General features: G+C 34.3%; 2 protein-coding genes across 4 annotated transcripts in view; one reads left to right on the forward strand and one right to left on the reverse strand.

Annotated features, from left to right (window-relative positions):
* Positions 1-18564, forward strand: part of LOC119066502 — a 204219-nt gene that overhangs the window by 48798 nt on the left and 136857 nt on the right. The window lies entirely within an intron of this gene.
* On the reverse strand, positions 975-2566 carry LOC119066959 (putative odorant receptor 71a). The gene is made up of 4 exons (XM_037169688.1): positions 1790-2566; positions 1636-1735; positions 1324-1587; positions 975-1270 (listed from the first exon to the last, which is right to left on the reverse strand). The coding sequence occupies exons 1-4, from the start codon at positions 2521-2523 to the stop codon at positions 1217-1219; spliced, it is 1152 nt and encodes a 383-aa protein (XP_037025583.1). The 5' UTR covers positions 2524-2566; the 3' UTR covers positions 975-1216.

The following is an 18564-nucleotide window of genomic DNA, read 5'->3' on the forward strand; positions in this document are numbered from 1 at the left end:
AATGAAACTTCATCGTTTTGCCAAACCAAAGGAAATGCAATTTTGAAAAACAGAGATCTCTCGCTTCCGAAAAAAGGTACCACTAGTCCAGACAAAAAAGCACCAGCAGCCACAAAAATTACAAAACATATTGCGAAGCTTATGAATCCTTTAAGTTTATCTTTGTAAAGTACGTAGCCATAACCATTGCGAATTGAAAATTCACAAATTCGTTTTAATAGTTCGAGAATTTCGTTTTGCTTCCAAATTAAAATCCAAAGCTGAATTGCGTAAACTCCAACTGTTATTGATGTTTCCGTTAAGAATATTATCTGGTCCTCTTTTTCAGTTGTAATTGCTCCAACCACAGATGACACGATAAAAAGTGGATGGTAAATGCAATAAAATAACTTGATTCTCCATTCTCTGGCTGTAGGCTTATTTGCCCGATGCCAAAAGCCAATCAGATAAAAGAGTGAAATCATCAGAGCGAATATTTTCTGAATTTTTATGCAATGCATTTTTGAACGGTAGATTGTCTGTGGTCGCACTCCTTTGAAAGTAGAAGAAATACTAAACAGACGTGGTTAAAATCCGTTGGTGCGAGGAATATTGTCTCTTGGTACAAAAATAAAACAAATTACAAGTCTCCCATGTTACCTGTCACATCGTTTGTATTGATCGGTAAAACATGTATTGATGATTGTTCAATAGATCATTGTCAATGTCGTTTGAGATGTCAAATGAGCTGTCATTTTCACAAAACTAACCACAAAGTTACAAAAATTTATATGGAGCTGTCATTGATTGAGGTTAGCTTTGTGAAATTGACAACTCATTTGACAATATTTTGAGAGAAGAAACCGTTATTTGACACTGATCTATACCATATCCACTACCACCATTTCTTGGTGCTTTTGCACTTATATGCGTTTTTTGAATGTGTAACAAAAAGAAGTTAAACTTTGATATTTGTGTGGAATTTATTGTAACAAATAAATTTTTCAGGCTTTATATTCAAATCATCTAATATGTAATAATGAATCGAAAGTATTTGCCGTCTCTTCAGGCGTGATATGAAAATAAAGAACGACCGACAGTGACGATCGGCTTCGTCTCGGAAAACAACGGCACGTTTTTCTTACAGCACTCTATCGACTAACCCATGAAAGGCCAATGTCGTTGCGTAAAAATGTCGCTCTTTTTTCTTATACTACAGAGTGTCGAAGTACAAATTTTATGCTTCAAAATTTTTCAAAATATTGAACATGTGGTAGGCTGAATTTAAAATCTAAAACAAAACCTTTTGTTAACAACCTTACAATCAAATTAAAACCAACAGACCTTCGTGAATGTCTCCAAAGTTAATGGATACAATTTGCCAATCACAAACTCCTGCGGCTGTTTCAAATATTCACCGAAAATAATGACACATTTTTTGGTTGATTGCGGCTGGTTGTACCAGTCCGATTCAAATAAACAGTAGGAGAGCCGATTACTCGACAACATAATCTCATTCCCAAAGTACGTTATCATAAATAATTCGGCTACGAAAAGAAAGAACAGTGAAAGATACATAAGACGTTCCAACGCATTGTCCCCGATGTCCTGCAAAGAAACGATGGAATAAAGATGGAATAATGTGATAATTCATACAAATGTCAGGCAATAAATTGATCCGCAAATACATAAACCACTGGTGCCAAACTGAATGAAAAATAGGTCTGAGAGAAAGGAACCCAATTCGTTAGTCATTCTAAGAAATAAAATTCATAAACTTGGCTGAATTACATGTGACTTAGCTACATACTCCCTTAAGTGTATATGAAGATCGATTGATTCCTTTAAGTTTTCAAAGAAATTGTCGTACTGCGTTTCTGATACCTTTCCAATTTCGGTAATTTGTCCCAGATTCTTCAACTGTTCTCCAAGAACTTCATATCTCAGTGAGCAATTCAAAAGTAAATACCAAATGATTGTGGAGAATATTATAACTGTCATCAGCAAAAAGTCTCCAATGAAAATAAAAATGGTTGCGATCCAGAAGGCAGCTTCATTGTTCTGCCAATCCAAAGGGAACCAAATTTCGAAAAATAAAGTTTTCTCACTTCCAAAAAACGGCGAGACTACAGTCTCTAACGTAGAACCAATAATTAAGCCAATTACAAATACTATTACGCATCTCATGAATCCTCTGATTTTGTTACTGAAAAGTACGTAGCCATAATCGCCGCGAATCGAAAATTCACAAATTCGTTTCAATAAATCAATAATTTCATTTTGCTTCCAAATTAAAATCCAAAGCTTAATTGCATAAACTCCAGCTGCGATTGATGCTTCCGCTAAGAATATAGTGGCATCTTCGCTAACATTCGAAATTGCTCCAACGATAAATGATACGACGAAAACGCAGTAGTAAATGCTATAAAAAAACTTAATTTTGAATTCTCTCGCTGTGGATGTATCACCACGATGCCAAAACCCAATGAAATAGAAGAAAGACATCATCAGTGCGATTACTTTGTGAATTTTAATGTAATGCATTTTTCAACCGATACCTCGACCGATACACCTTTGAAGGAAAGCACAAGAAGTACTGACAATCGAGTCAATTTTTCAATTTTTAATATTTCCCTATTGTTTCATTAGAAAATCGTGTGTTGATGATATTTGCATACCTTTCATTTCTCAGTGCTTTTGCACTAAAAGGTTTTTTGTTCGATGTGTTGCGTTACCCTAAAGGTAAAACTATTCTATAAATGCATTTTTAATGCCCGAATTAATCAATTAATCGTAGAAAAACACATATACGTTACAAACATGCTCGACATCTAGACTATACCACTAGCATTTTTAAATATTTAAGTTCACTGGTCACTGGTCACACTGTTGTACTCAATCAAACTTCTTGAAACACGTTGCCAGATTCAACAATTATACATTTTCGCTAAACGTTATTGAGTGTGGCTGTTTTTCGCACTAAATAAGAGATTGTCCATGTGTCCATACAAGCCGAGAATGAGTTTGGTATCAAATTGTGTATAGGGAATAAAAATTGGGCCGTAAGCAACGCACTTTAGACACCAACTCTGTCGCCAATTTCTTAGGTCTGGACGTGCGAATGTTTCGTTTCACAATGTTACAAAAGTAGGGCAGTATGGAAATGCAGGCTAGAGATATGCAGGTTGGTTAGTTGGTTTGCGGAACCGTTACTTATGGTTGACAACAACAATTTTGGGCTCAATATAGAAATACGATACCTTGCCGGGTATTACCATACATTTCTTGGGTTGCGTGTTCAAAATTTCGACAACAGGTTTCCAAGTCGTCGATTTATCGGGTCGGATCGGGTCGAGCTTTATAAATATGTCGACCGACACAGCTCTACGGGCGATTTAAATTATTTGTATCGATCGTTATTTGAATTATTTATTCCTTGTTAATACGTTAACGTGTTGTGTGCTTGCGTCGATTTTGATTTAAGGTAAACGTAATGTAAAATGTTAGGTTACATAACAAGTAACAGTGATCTAAAAGCAATACAACATCGTTTAGAAAGTTTTTTCGGTTTTTAAAAAAACATTCCTTATTATTGACCCAGGTTTATAATGTAATAACGATTATGAAGGTATTTCCTTATCTTAGATGCGATTTAGTCTAAACCTTCCTTCTTTAAAAGCGTATTTACTTATAGCAGGACCTATTATTCATAATATTTATTATTAAATTCTTTAAATATTCTTAAATTCAAAAAATTATTAAAAATTCTTAAATTTAAGAATTTTATGTAAAGTGGAATCAAATTAACATGATCATGACTCTGAGTGTATCTAAATTTGAAAGCCGTAAACAGTTCCAATGCACACGTATAAGCTCGTTTTCGAAGTATAAACGTGCGCGCGCAAGCTCAATACACCGAAAAAACATTGTGATCACAACGTAGTCCTCATGTCTAACAAAAATATCTCAAGAAAGTCCTCGTGTCTCACAAAGTCTTCATGTGTGCAGCGCTACAAATCCTCAATCCTCAAAATTTAAACTTTTCTAACATCTCACCAATTCTCAATCAATCCTCAGCCAATATTTGAGACTTTGAGGTTCTCTTCAGTAAGAACAGTCTTCGGTTGAAAACTTCAACTGCACATATTTCAGTGTCGATGAATTTTAAACCCAATAAGATCTATTCGGCTCAATAGTACATGTGATTACCTTTCTAATAGCACCCCACACGACCCTGTATGGCTCGCGTAACTGGAGAAATTTTTGTAAGAAAAGTGCAAGTTTTCGGTTTTTGATCACCTTTCACCAGCTACACGAACTTCGAAGATTTTTTTAAAAAGTGGTTTTGGCTTCTAGGGTCGAATACCTTTCTAGGCACTTATAAAAAAGTCCACTGGAAAATGCGTCCGATTTCGGTAGGCTGTTTTTCAAAAGAATCCCTTTATACATATCGATCGAAACTTGTTATTAAGTTCTATTCTCGTTTTCATATCACGATACGCTAAAAATCTTCATAATCTATCATTCCAATTTACCCTGCCTTTATTTTTAGGAATTAATTTCGAAATATTCTTTAAAAAAAAGTTTCGAAAAAGTACTTTTGAGAATTTTAGAAATTTCAGGAATTTTAAGACATTAATTCTGAATATTCTTTAAAATATTTAACATTTTTTAAAGTTTTTGCACAAATTTAGAACAATAAGCCCTGACTTATATTGAATGTGAAGATTGAAGATCGTTCCTTATTTCGCTTAAACTAATTTTTTTTTATCCATCAGTAATCCATGCAATGACACTATAATACGAGAGATGCTGTCGACAGAAACAAATCTTTTCCCTCACGTATATATACATTGCAGATGTCAGACAAATTTGACTTTCATCATTTCGTTATTAGCTTATTCGCTTTCTCGTTTCAGTAATTTCGTTTTTATATAAAAGCGCACTCACATCTAATTGCTCTTAAACGTTAAACATCGCATTTTCTTTAAAGAACGTAGGGAAAAAAATTACATTTTTCTTCTATCTTAAGTGATTTAACACAACACTCCCCATCAAGATGAACGTATAGTTGATGGAAACTCATAAATCAAGGAATAAAAAAGAATTTGTGTGTGCTACTGAAAAGCAGTATACGGTAGGAAAAAAAGTAGGAGACCGGCTTGCAGATGATGATAAAAATTCTATTAATATTTTGTTAAATTGTCTGAAGGGAAATTTGATGAAGTAAAAATTCCAGTTCCCTTTTCTTCCTCCGGTAGAATTCGTCGGTTCGACATTTCGAATAAATTTATTAATTATACGAAATTGGCTTCTTTCGGTGCTCAAACGAAATAGTTCGTACAACAAAATTATCCTTTTTATCAGGCTCACCAATCGAATCACTCTCGCAAAAACTTTTTTTCTTGTTGCCAATTCTTTCACTCAACCGAAAATCGAAGCAAAAGATATTGGAATTCGTAACATGGTATCAATTCCTATACACAGAATTTAAGGTATTTGATACATTATTACCAAATTAATCTTTTGGGAAATGTCAATCATTTGGTAAGAGATATGGAGACTTTCGGATAAATAATCGCATTTTCTATTTCGCCCTTATATAACAGGCTGGCATATACTGAAACATTTCTCATGAATTTTTCACATCTGTTATACATATTGCAGAGACCAACAATGTAGGAGGTATATTATTCTTGAAATGTACTTTGATATACATACAAGTAGGTATGTAGGTCATCAGACGTATTATACACTAGTCAGGCTATATGATGATTCGTTTTCTGGCTACACTCACCACCACAGATCTGCTGTTCAGGACTAGGGCATTTGCAGGAATGTGCAATTTTAAAAGTGGCATGAACGAACATAAATTTTCAGTAGAAAACGTATAAGAAAAAACTTTTCATCATATTTATTTCACGATAATTTCATTTGTAAAAAGAAAAGAAAGGAAGGAAGGCTGACGTTGCGAAAAAAATAAGTAATTTTCTCGAATAACAGGACTGATGAATATTCTATCAGAATTTAGGACGGAAAAAATGCTGTGAAAAGACATTTTTTTACATGCAATTTGTGTCTGGCAATGTATGTTCAATGTTCAGTTCACACACCTTTTTTTAGTACGTGTGTTCACAGTACGCTGTAATTTCATTTCACGAAAATGTTGATTCGTCAGAAGGGATAAAAAAATTAATGAAAAAAGAAATTTTTCCCAAGAATGTGAGAATTTCGAGTCATACAGTTTGGCAATGCTTTACATTTTACAAATTTTTTTTGTATAAAGAAACTCCATGAAATGTATACTCATTTATACATTTCTATGAAATCAAAATTTTTTGACTGAACATGTCCCCACTCAATAATTTATGTCTGTCTGACTATATCAAATTTAAAGAAAAATCAGAGATTTTCCTCGTACCGAGATTGATATAATTTACAGGAGTTTATTTGGACATTGTCTCCTTGTGATATCAAGTACAAATGGCGGAAAATTTGCCAGTGGGAGGTGCGGGAATCGTTATTAATTTTCACATTTGCTCGTAATTAACGATGGATACAATCTTACGTTTGAAAAAAATGAAAATTGAACTTGCCAAGATTGTTCTGTTCAGTAAATGGATAATATGAATAAACTGGATAGTAAGAACGTGTTAATTCTGCATTTATAAGTTCAAAAAAATGTATTGCTTGGCTCCTTTTCGGAATTGTTTTACGTAAAACTGTTTCTTTACATCGGTTACAGAAAGAGTGTCGCTATTTAGTAAATAGTATTTACCCTGTGACTATGAATAAGTCTCTCATTCCATCGTAAGGAAACAATGAGAAATACATCATGAAAAACAGAAAAAAACTTTTTGACCATTTTTTTGACTGTTCATGGCCTAGACATGGCACATTTGTCACAATACATCATTTAAGCGATTTCGTTATTTCTGCCTCTTCTACTCAGTGTAGAAGTGACTTGACTTTGTCTTCCAATGTTTGATGACCACAGACGATGTGGCACACATCCAATGTACTTAGTTTAGTAGTTGCACATATTTCTTTTCAAATAACAAATTGTCAAGTGACCTGTACTATATGTAACGTTGTGAGACTTGAATAAATTTAAGGAAGAAGGTAATTGAAGCGAAGATTGAATTTTGACATATTGTTGAGTATTTTTGTTAGTTTGGAATGAAATTGCTGGCAGTTCTATAATTCACTTATTCGTTTAGCTTTTCAATTGTCAGCAGGTCAAATCGGTCTTGTGTATCCACAGATAGCGACACGACGACGGAGACCTAATTAAAATTTCTCTTTTGTTTCTCGGTCAAGTTTGGCAGTTTAACAAAAGGAAAATTTGAATAAGGTCTTTTTGCAAAGCTACCTTCAAGTAAAGTTAACAAAAACTAAAGGTGGAAAATCCCGATTTGACCGATTGGGAATTATGTATGAAAATAGCAGCCATACTTCAATTTACATTTTTCCTGTGGTATACCTCCAAATTCTTAATTCAATTACAGACATACCTTAATAAATTGGACATTAAAAGATCCAAAATGTACATTTTCCTTGGCATTAGTTGCTTATTTGGATTAGACTCAGGCACGATTCATCGCTTATATAAGCAATTTTTCGGATTAATTTTTTTAAAGAATTTTTTTCTCAAAAATTAAATAAACCCAGATTATAGACCATTTTGCTTCAAGAGATTTGGTTTCCTTTCGTCCCTTTTTTTTTCGAAAACCAAACACGTTAAAAGCATTTTCCTAATATGATTCGGGATGAGAGAGAAACAAAACAAGAAAAAAAAATGAACAAACAGAAAGCTGTTTGTGTACACACCGAGTGCTTTTATAAGCACTCCACTCCCGTAAACACGTCGCCAAAACAAATACTCACTGTAGGGAGGTGTGTGTGTGTGTGTAGGCCATAAAAAAAGAAATATTAAACTTATACACATTTATATATAAAAAGTGAATGGATGAGTGTAACTATTCGCATTTTCATTGTCTTCGCCTTAAAAAAAGGAAAATATGAATTCGGTCTTGCTTGGTAATCGGATCACATTCGCTTGTTTTCTTTCTTGGCACATGGTATGAATAAAACAGAAAACTTACATCCTATCAAATATATTTTCTGTTTGTTTGAAGTGTCTTTACATGTCTTTTCGTATAGAGTATGGACGTTGTACGATTTATTTGCAATTTCACATACTTTGAACGGAAAATCCACTAAAGAGACATAGCATATAATATGTGTTTGCTGTAAATGGCAAAGACTTTTCTTTTTGTTTCGTTTGTATTTCATTCAATGGGCTGTTGAGCATAAAACTATCTAGGTCAACTGACTTGAAAAACGATCAAAGAAAAGTTTTCCTCAATATGACTCCCAAGTTCATATATATACGTAAATATGCAATCTGTCTGTTTATTTATTTTACTCACCAGTTATTTCTTACGAATTGAGCTGGTATTGTTCCAGTTTTATGAGGGGAATGTGTGGCTGAGTGTTTGTAAGGACACGCAGATCTGGGAATGGACTACATTTTCGTGCTTTCGGTAAATTAACCTGTCATGTACGACTATTCATCTGTTGTCGATAACGATGACGAAAATAGTGACAGACTCTGTGTAATATGTCCCTTTATAGAGTAAAATACATGTTAAAGAATTGAAGTACAAGATTTGAAGGCAACAGATTAAAGAATACTTTGATGGATGGAAGTAGTAGACCTGATAATGATACTGGTCATATGCTTAACAGGTTAAGGCCCGTCATTGGGAAATGACAGGACAGTTTCCCGAAAATATATGTAAAATTTTATCACAAAAATTCACCGAAAAAATTCAAAGAAACTCACCTCTAACGCTTTCCATTGTATTCGGGCATAGTCTCTTTAGGTCGCCAAGGCATTTGAACACTAAAACACTTTTTACTCGATGCAAAAACAAAAAGTTTTTTTTTGTTTTGTCGCGACAAAAACACACAAAATATTTCGACACAACTGTGATACTCCGCTACTATAAGTACTAGAATGAATGTTTGCTGTGTTCACTTCGGCGATAAAATATTTTCATTCAAAAAAGTGTCGGACATATTATAAAAATCATGAAACAGTTGACAAAGGGTAGCGTATACAGTTAATAATGCTCATCGACCATTTTTTAAAGCTTTACGAGAGCTCAGCGGACATTCTCTCAACGATGGGAGAGCATTTATTAAAAATTTAGCCTCTCGTAAGACTGCGCTGAGCGTAAATAAATGTTCGTTCCTCTTTAGTAAGCTAAGAAGACTTCGCGAAGTCTAATTATGCCACCTCTTTGAATAAAAATATCGGCTGAGTTCTAATAATTCTCCGCTGAGCTCTAATAATTCTTCGCTGAGCTTTAACAAACCTCCGCTGAGCTCTAATAATTCTCCGTTAGACTTCAGGAAGTGTCCGTTAGGCCTAAGCAAGTTGCAGGAAGGCTTAATGGAGCGAATCGGACACTCAGCGGAGATCTGCCAAAGCTAAGTGGAGTCTTATTAAATCATAGCAACAATTATTAGGTATCCGCTGATGCTTATTGAGTGTTCGCTTAGCTTCATTGCCTTACTACAACGTGCTAAGGTCTGACGGACTCTTACTGAAGCCTAGCGGAGAATTATTAGAACTCATTAGAGGTTTGTCAAAGCTCAGCGGAGAATTATTAGAGCTCAGCGGAGGTTTTTTAAAGCTCAGCGGAGAATTATTCGACCTCAGCCGATATTTTTGTTCGAAGAGGTGGCATAATTAGACTAAGCAAAGTCTTGTCAGCTTACTAAAGAAGTGGGAGAGGTTACAATTTTAATAAATGTCTACCATTGTTGAAGTGTCGGACACTTTTTTGAATGAAAATATTTTACCGCCGAAGTGAACACAGCAAACATTCATTCTAGTCCTTATAATAGCGGAGTGTCACAGTTGTGTCGAAATATTTTCTGTGTTTTATCGCGACAAAACAAAAAACAAAATTTTGCTTTTGCATCGAGTAAAAAGTGTTTTAGTGTTTAAATATAGGTTTGTTCCAAGGCCATATGAATTGTCAAATTTCATCCATATAACCATAACCTCAATAATACCTCTGTGTAAATCGCGTAGGCGACGTTGGTCGATTTGTATGAAATATCACGTAAGCGACGTTGCTATGGATGAAATTGTCGTTCTTCGGGTTGTCAAAGTTCGTGTTTACAGTTACTTGGAACAAACCTATGCCTTGGGGACATAAAGAGACGGTGCACGAATACAATGGAAAGCATCATGGGTGAGTTTCTTTGAATTTTTTCGGTGAATTTTTGTGATAAAATTTCCATAGATTTTCGAAAAACTGTCCTGTCATTTCCCAATGACGGGCCTTTTAAGGAAGATAGTAACGTAGGTAATTTAAAAAAGGAATGAACAAAATATAATAATAATCGGCGTTTCCAACCAGTTCTGGTTATCGATGATATATTAGCACTTTAGGTGTAAGCTGGCATTTGATGTAAAGTGTGAGCTACCATTACAATTTGAGGCTGATGAAATCATAATATATTGTGGCGGCAACACTACTTGCAAAGATCAAAAATATATGGAAAAATGAGTTGACAACTTGGCTTTTTCATAAAAAGGTGACGTCCTTTACGGTGCAGCTCAAGTGCCAATACTAGGAGCGAAATTAGCATTTTTTTAAAATATGAGATATGTTCCTCGAGCTCGAATCTTAATACAACCTTTTTACATGTCTCAACAAAAAATGTCCCAGCATATGGCATAGGTTTCAAACCAAAGCCCCGAATTAAAAGTTTGTAATTCAACTCCGATTTCGATTGCTGCAAACAGCTGATAAGAGTGATTTCCTCGAATTTCTCTGCTTTATTTCCCTTACAATTTTCCACAAAATATTTACCTTTAATTTTGAATCGCTTTCAACGCAGTTTAAATTTTATTGGCCCACCAGCAGCGTACGGTAATAGAAAATTATTTACCGTGTCGGAATGTAATTAAAATTCAAATTTTTTTCCGAAAATTTTATTTACCTAAAAGATAAACAATTTTGTTTGGTCGCCTAAAAATGAATGAAAAACACGAAATCGTAACCCGATTTCTTTTTTCATTTAAAATTCAATTCACAATTTGAACATTCAAATATTTTTCGTCAAATCTGCTCCCATGATTTTCATTTACAATTGGTTGGAATGGTCAACATTGACACAATAAAAAAAAAGGGGAGTGATTAAGCAATTTGGAATGTTGAACAAGTTTCGTTCTTCCTTCGCATTTTTTGTTGTTGTTGTTGCTGATTAGTTCAACTTCATACGAGTCACTTCACCAAAAGTTTATTCAGAATACCACTTGTTTTAGGTATATATATTTAGTGGCAGCAGCAGCAGCAGCAATAGCAGAAAAACTAAACGATTAAGGATGATGAAGATGAGTAAGAAAAAGAGAAGAAGAAGAAAAAAACGTCGGAGACATAGAGTGGGTATAGATTTATAGTGCGTACAGGGAGAAAGACAAAAAAAAAAGATTCGTATTAGAATGTGTCTCTTACGCCTTTGCTGCCTTGGAACTTATTGATTATTCGAGGGTTGTTTATATACATGAATAAAACTTGTGTATAACCACAATTTGGTGGTGCGGTGCCTTATATATACACTCAATTCGCAGCCTTATAACAGATTCATACTTTATATAAAGCTGTTTTTCTAGCACAAAACAGACAACCAAGATAAATGAATTGTATTTTTTTTAAGTGCTGGGATATTTGGTGCCTATTGTTTCTCACGCGCACTGTATTCCGTCGGAAGCAATTACATTGTCTGCGAAATTGAATTTTCAGATTAAATTTTTATTGGCTACTTTCACCAAAAAAGAAACACCATGCTCATGCTGCTTAATACACATAAAATGATAATGAAAATGTGTACAGCATGGGTGCAGTGTGTTAAGTTTACTGCTAATGCGAAAAGAATTGTTCGAGTACACTTTTATTTCAATGAATTTTAATGAAATTATTACATTTTACTTGTTGGTATTATAATGGTGAATTGAATCTAATTTTATGCAACAATATAGAAAAGTTTAAAGTTGAAAACTTTTTCACAACTTTCTTTGCGTCTAAAGACTGCGGAAAAAAAACTCCCTCGAATAAACAAACACAGAGTTACAATGTTAAGTGTTTTCAGCCTCTGAACAACCCTCGAGAAAGTAGGTTAAAGCATTTTTCTTCTCTCTTCGTCGTCTCCATTCTCTTTCACGGTTTTATGTCTTATCTTCCTTCACCTGGCTTAATTCTGTGTAGCAGCAGTTGATTTTCTATAAAAACGGGAATGAATCTCTTCTGCTGTTGTTACTTGATTTAATATTGCTTAAATTGCAAATATGCTTATTTGAATATGAATTTGATAAATCAGACGAAATTTGAACACATTGAAGGATTAACCTAATTTCTGAGTGCTTGTCATGTTTAATGAAATTTTAAATTAGATAAACCTTCGAAGCAAATGTTGCAGATGTTGATGGAAATGTGGAATAAAGTGTCTAACGAATTGTTTTCGTATAAAGTAATGGGACCGTACAAAGTTGTTTTGGATTGATCTACGGTTGACCAAGTTCAGTTTGCTGCTGAAGGACTGATTATTAGCTTTAATAAAGTACACCACTACGTCAGAACTAGTCACGATTCAGAACCTATTACAGATAATTTTAATTTTGACTACAGTGGACGTCAGTTAAATTTAGGCATAAATTTGTTCCAGCTGTTTTTCACTGGTCTACTCAAAAGTGCTTGTACTTGAAACTAGTTACACGCCGGCGCATTGTCGTAACACAACTGTATAGCGTCGTATGAGCAGTTTTCTTTGTATAGGTGGACTCTGTTAGACTAAATAGTAATAGACTGGCCCGTCATACGAAAATTTTGTTCCAGCTCTGAAGCAAAAGTAAATACGAAATGTTTAATTGTGTAAGTGACTCACTTAAAGTGAATACCAACGTTGGTTGATTCGTATGAATATTTGACGTATGAATGTGTTGGTGTATTTTGTTATACATACGTGATATCGGTTTTAGCTTCGGTGTTACGTCTACGTTTTGCCGGTCTATATCTATTTAATCTAAAAGTGTATCTGCTAAAAACAGCCGAAGCAAATTCATGACCAAATTCGACTGACGTCCACTGTATAGATTTTTTGGTAAGTTTCGGTAATTTTCAGTAATTTCAGTTAAATATTTACTGTATTCCTTCTGTGTAAACGATCAAACACAAAGGCCACATAGAGAGAAGTTCCTTGTGATGAAAGCAGATTTGTCAGAGCTTCGGTGAGCTATGAATTCAACGATCATGCATTTGTTTTACTGACGACAATTTAAAGATTACAGATTTCGGTAATTATTTTTACAATGAGACATGAGACAACACACCAAGTCGTTTCTCGCTTTATCTGAATCAACCGGAAACATTTCCACTTCTTCGCGTTATTTTGTATCAATTTCATTTTATCAAATTGTTATCAAAACAAATAGGCATGAGAACCGATATATACACTCCATATGTGCCGGTAAAATGGGAAATGGAACACATCGAAATACATTTCGAATAAATCACGTATCACGGAAAGGGTATAATATCTTAATATGTTCAGATAAATTCATTGCGTATGGGCTTGCTCTGGCATACAGATACCGTAGAACTTCTCGGTGTAGCAGCCACAAAATAATTTATTTAAAACGAAAATTCGTTTTGCTTAGTTGGTTTGATTCCCCACTCAAGGGAATTTACCAATTATTCTCCAGCGATGTAATATCATGTTGACATGTACAAGCTGTATATACTACTACTATACATGTACGACGAACGTATTTTGCTTCGCTCTTTTCAATGTTGATGCTTTATGTGGCAAAAAGGCATTCGTTTTATTTTCGGCATAAATTTCACGTTCAGCTTGACACAAAAAAAAGCGGTAGCACCTTTCAAGTGAAGCTTTTAAGTACTGCAGATCTTCGCTATTCGCACATTGTAAAGATGGTAGATTTAACCATCATTAAAACGAAACAAATACATTATTTACGTCAACATTGCTTCTGCAAGTCGTCTTGAAATTCAACTCTTCGCATAAGAATTCGATCCAGTGGAATTTTATTTTCACATTGGAAGGTGTTTCGTTCGATTCTAAGGAATTCATTCTTTTACGGAATAAATGAGGAAATTGTATCGCGTGTTCCTGGTAATTTTATCCATATGTATTACAGATGCTATAATGAAGACGTTCTATGGGATCGAAGCAATTGTATTGTTTGTTATAGAAAATATAACATTTTGTTCAAGTTGTTTTAATAGCAACTCTTTCACATTTAAAGATTCGTCCTTCGTCGTTCACTGACTCATGTCCTTCTGACACCAATTAGGGCAAACATATTCTTCTTAACATACAGGACAGTATGATAATCGGTAATGTGGAATTGTTAGAAATACATACTGTCAACTTACGCTCGAGACTCGAAACTAGACGCTAAATTGTTCAGGTAAATCGCAGGCAAGTTGACCAAATTACAAAATTTTGTTAAAAAATTGTTAATTTTTTCAAAAATTATTTCGTGTGATCATCAAACTCGGCCTCGCCTCGGATCAATATAATTCACATGAAAACTGCACTTTCTAAATTGTTGTCCTTGATCATGTGAATGATAAACACTAACCTTCTTTCAATGAATATTTTGGATGTTTGCCCCAGATATGTATGTTGCGCAATTGGTTGAGATATAATTTAATAATAAACAGAAATTCGGCAACTCAAAATAGATTAAAGTTATCATTGGCATTATGTTTTCGAAAATCCATTTTAAGCCTGTAAATGAACATTCTGCTATAATTACTACGAAACGAATTAATCTTTTCATCTGCGACACAACAATGACAGCGCACATATTCTATTCTATACATATTTCGCTGAACGAAACTACACTTTGAATGGGTTCAAACTAGCTGACACGTGAAAGTTAAATTGATTATAAACTTTGAGATGTGCAAATTTAATTTTGAATGGTTATATGATCAAGGTTATTGGAAATGTCACAAGAGATAACGTTTGATATTCACGCCGATGTATATACCCTGTAATCACGAGATTATTAAGATTCATTGAGTAATCAGATTTCAACAATTAAAACTGAATTTTGGAGCTTTAGATGCAGGTGCTCTCTTAGTAATTCTTTCAAACCTCATCCATGGTCGCACGGCGCTGTATGATATGCCAGCAAAAACACTAGATAGAGTGACTTTGTCACGCTAGATGAGGTTGACTGAGAATTTCCGAATTTCCCAAATTTTCTCGTAATTTTCCCAAATTTTTTTTTTACGAAAAATTTATGAAAATTTTGATTTGGAAATTTTTTTCCTAGAAATAGTACCTGGTATGTATAGATGATGTTAATGTCAATGTATATAAACACAATGTAGATAAGTAATATCAAAGCAACTTTATGCGGAAAGATCACATGGATGTATGTGTAATGTAACTTACGTTTTGAGAAAGCGCGCGCAATAATGTCATACAAATATTTGAAAATAATTGAAACTCTGCATTTCTCAATTTCCTTTTTCTCTTCGTTTTGTGTTGTGATGGTTGTGATTCGTATTTTTTGCACTTGTATGTGTACTATATTTCCGAAATTTCGTTCTTCGTGTCTCATTATCTACATATATACATTTATTCTCAAAAGAACAACACTGTCATTACATTAATGATTGCCAAATGACACAGTATACTCAACATGTATGAATAATTTAATTGTTTTGATTTCGTTTGATTTATGTCCTTCCCGGATCATAAGTGTGATTGTGTAATATTCGACAACTGCCTCTCACCACTTCCGTTACAATCTCTTGAATCACTGACTTATTAATTTTGAATTTTTGACAGAATTCCGCAAAAAATTTTGGTATTGTTCCTCTAGCACCCACCATGAGACCGATTACACTTAATTGTTTCAGTTTTAATTTGGTTTGAATATCGGCTATACATGGTTCGTATAATCGTTTCTTTTCTTCGTTCACTGACTCTGGTTGATTTTCGTCGCTTTCGAATCGAACTGTAGGATCCAATATATATCCATTTCGACTGTCTTCGTTGTATATGACTAAATCCACTCGTCTAATTGATCCGTCTGTACTGATACAGGTAAATTCTACCAACACTGTCCAATTTTTGCGTAATTCGTTTGCAAGCTGATTCACCACTTTGTTGTGTCTGTTATGCCGTAAAAGTTCACCCTGGGGACATGATCCTAGAACGTGTGAAAGTGTTTCGATCTCGTTGCACGAATCAATTCGACAACGGTTTGTTCCGGAGCTTCTACCAGGAATAACTCTTACTGCTGCAACATTTCCAACCATCTTTAAATACGTTATCCATTCCGATGTTGTTAGTCCGTGTTTTTCGTAGATTAATCGATTTAATTTTGGACTCTCTTGAAACAATACGACCCCTTTGCCTTTACTTTTTAACCTTTGCCAATCTTCATATTCTCTCTTTCTTAATTCAGATCTTACCAGTTCGGATGGCTTCCTTGTTCTCGTTTCTTCATTGTCTAAGAAGTCCGTTGGTATGCTTAATTTTCTCAGGCAAATCATCATTTCTTTTTCTAAATCACGCACCTCGTTCACAATTGGGTGATTTGACTTAATGAGAACCAAAATGGCATTAATGTTCTGTATGTAAGCTTCCCATTCTACTCGAATTAATGAGAGACCTTTCATGGAAGTGCAGGAGTACAACATGTTATTCGGAGTGTCATCGGGAATTTGCAGTATTTCTTTGATCGCATGACGAATGATTTTATCCACATTTTCCAAAAAGCTCTTTTTCAGTTTGTTCAATGGTGCTGTTTGGAACTGATAAGTTAAAGTTGGAAAGATGTACATGTTTATGATCTTCATTTTCTGATCGGGTCTCAAAGTCACTGTAGATACTATTTTGTCCAATTTACTATTTAAATTTTGAATCGTTTTTTCCTCGTCAAAAGTTATTTCATCTGCAAATGTTACACCCAAATATCGAATGGTTTCATTCAACTTCAACGCCGGTATCGTGATTTCTTCATTAACGTATAGATTTTCTGTGTTTAACTTTCCATTCTGAATCACAATTGCTATCGATTTTTCATAATTGATTTCTAATCCTATTCGATTGAAGTTATTTACCGTTTCAGTTATTAAGAATGATGCAGATTCTCTCGAGTTTCCAAATATTCCAGTATCATCGGCAAAGGCCAATGATTATATCGATGATACTTACACTGTTTAATGTAGCAAGGGCACAATTTATAGTTTGACATTTGAATGTGTCACATCACTATATTATGTCACATCCCGAGCGAAAAAATGGAAGAATCAGTATATATCAGGTACCTGATATATACTTGAACCAGTCAAGCATGGTGAATTTTACATCACTGCTTGTGACAGGGAAAATGCCCTTACCGTCCACAAACATGTAATATATATTACACACTTGTCACGAAGAAGTCGAGGCTTGCCGAGACTGATAGTGACAAGTATGTACTCTATTTTATCACATAAGCGAAAACGAGACAACAACATAGACCTGAAGGGTAATTTTTGAATTATTCTTCGAGTTAAGTAATTTTAACATCCGAACACCGCGCATATGTGATAATATATATTACACACTTGTCACGAAGAAGTCGAGGCTTGCCGATCACATATTTTATCACATAAGCGAAAACGAGACAATAACATTGACCAGAAGTGTAATGTTTGAATTAAAGTTCTAGTTAAGTAATTTTGACATCCGAACACCGCGCGTATGTGATAAAATGTGTTACGTCACTGCTTGTAAATGCTTGAAATATTTACAAACAGTGACGTAACATACTATGAAGTCATTTACCAGCTTCCAGTATGAGTCAGATACTTGCATATACTTTCTCTTCAGCGTACATTGCTCTCTCATCGCTATACGTATATACGTGTTAGTAAAACAATTTTTGTTTTTCAATTTAACGTTTATTGTTGTGAAGAATTCAATCGGTTAGGTTTGTGTGGTTAGGATCTCGTTAGGTATATTTAGGCTAGGGGTTTCTCACAACAAAAACGTTGATTTGGAAAATTGGAAATTGGTGTTCAATCAAATAAGACGAGCGAGTACAAGTGGAAGCAGGTTCTCACCTAACCCTTTGATTGTTCACACTGGAGCGATTAGCACCTTCCAATAATTAAAAATGAATGAGAAGACAGTAACTTAGCTTCGTTGGTGTCGCTTTTTTCTCCCTTTGTATCAGGATGACAATACTAATACTTCAAAACTCGTAAAGTGTCCAATTTTAACATTGTAATAATTTCCGTCAATTTCACTTGATTGACATTTTCTTGTATTTGCTTCTCTATTTCCCCGATTATTTCTACCATTATAAAATGCATTTCTAAAATATTCCATAAATCATTTATGTGGAGTACTTTCACATATGGCTAGTACACCACATTAAAAAAAAAAAAAAACAATTAGGTGAAAAGGCACTGAGAAATGAAGAAATAGAATTTTTCCCCGATGATATGGGAACATTGACAAAATGATTAA

Source organism: Bradysia coprophila, chromosome II (genome assembly GCF_014529535.1).
Source record: "Bradysia coprophila strain Holo2 chromosome II, BU_Bcop_v1, whole genome shotgun sequence".
NCBI lineage: Eukaryota > Metazoa > Arthropoda > Insecta > Diptera > Sciaridae > Bradysia > Bradysia coprophila.

What these genes read in the sequence shown, in the direction of transcription:
- LOC119066959 (XM_037169688.1), bottom strand. Translation starts at nt 2,523, where the DNA reads ATGCATTACATTAAAATTCACAAAGTAATCGCACTGATGATGTCTTTC. An exon ending in CAATTTATTGCCTGACATTT is followed by an intron (nt 1,588 to 1,635) that starts GTATGAATTATC and finishes GTTTCTTTGCAG; the next exon opens with GACATCGGGGACAATGCGTT. An exon ending in CTTTGGAGACATTCACGAAG is followed by an intron (nt 1,271 to 1,323) that starts GTCTGTTGGTTT and finishes GTTTTGTTTTAG; the next exon opens with ATTTTAAATTCAGCCTACCA.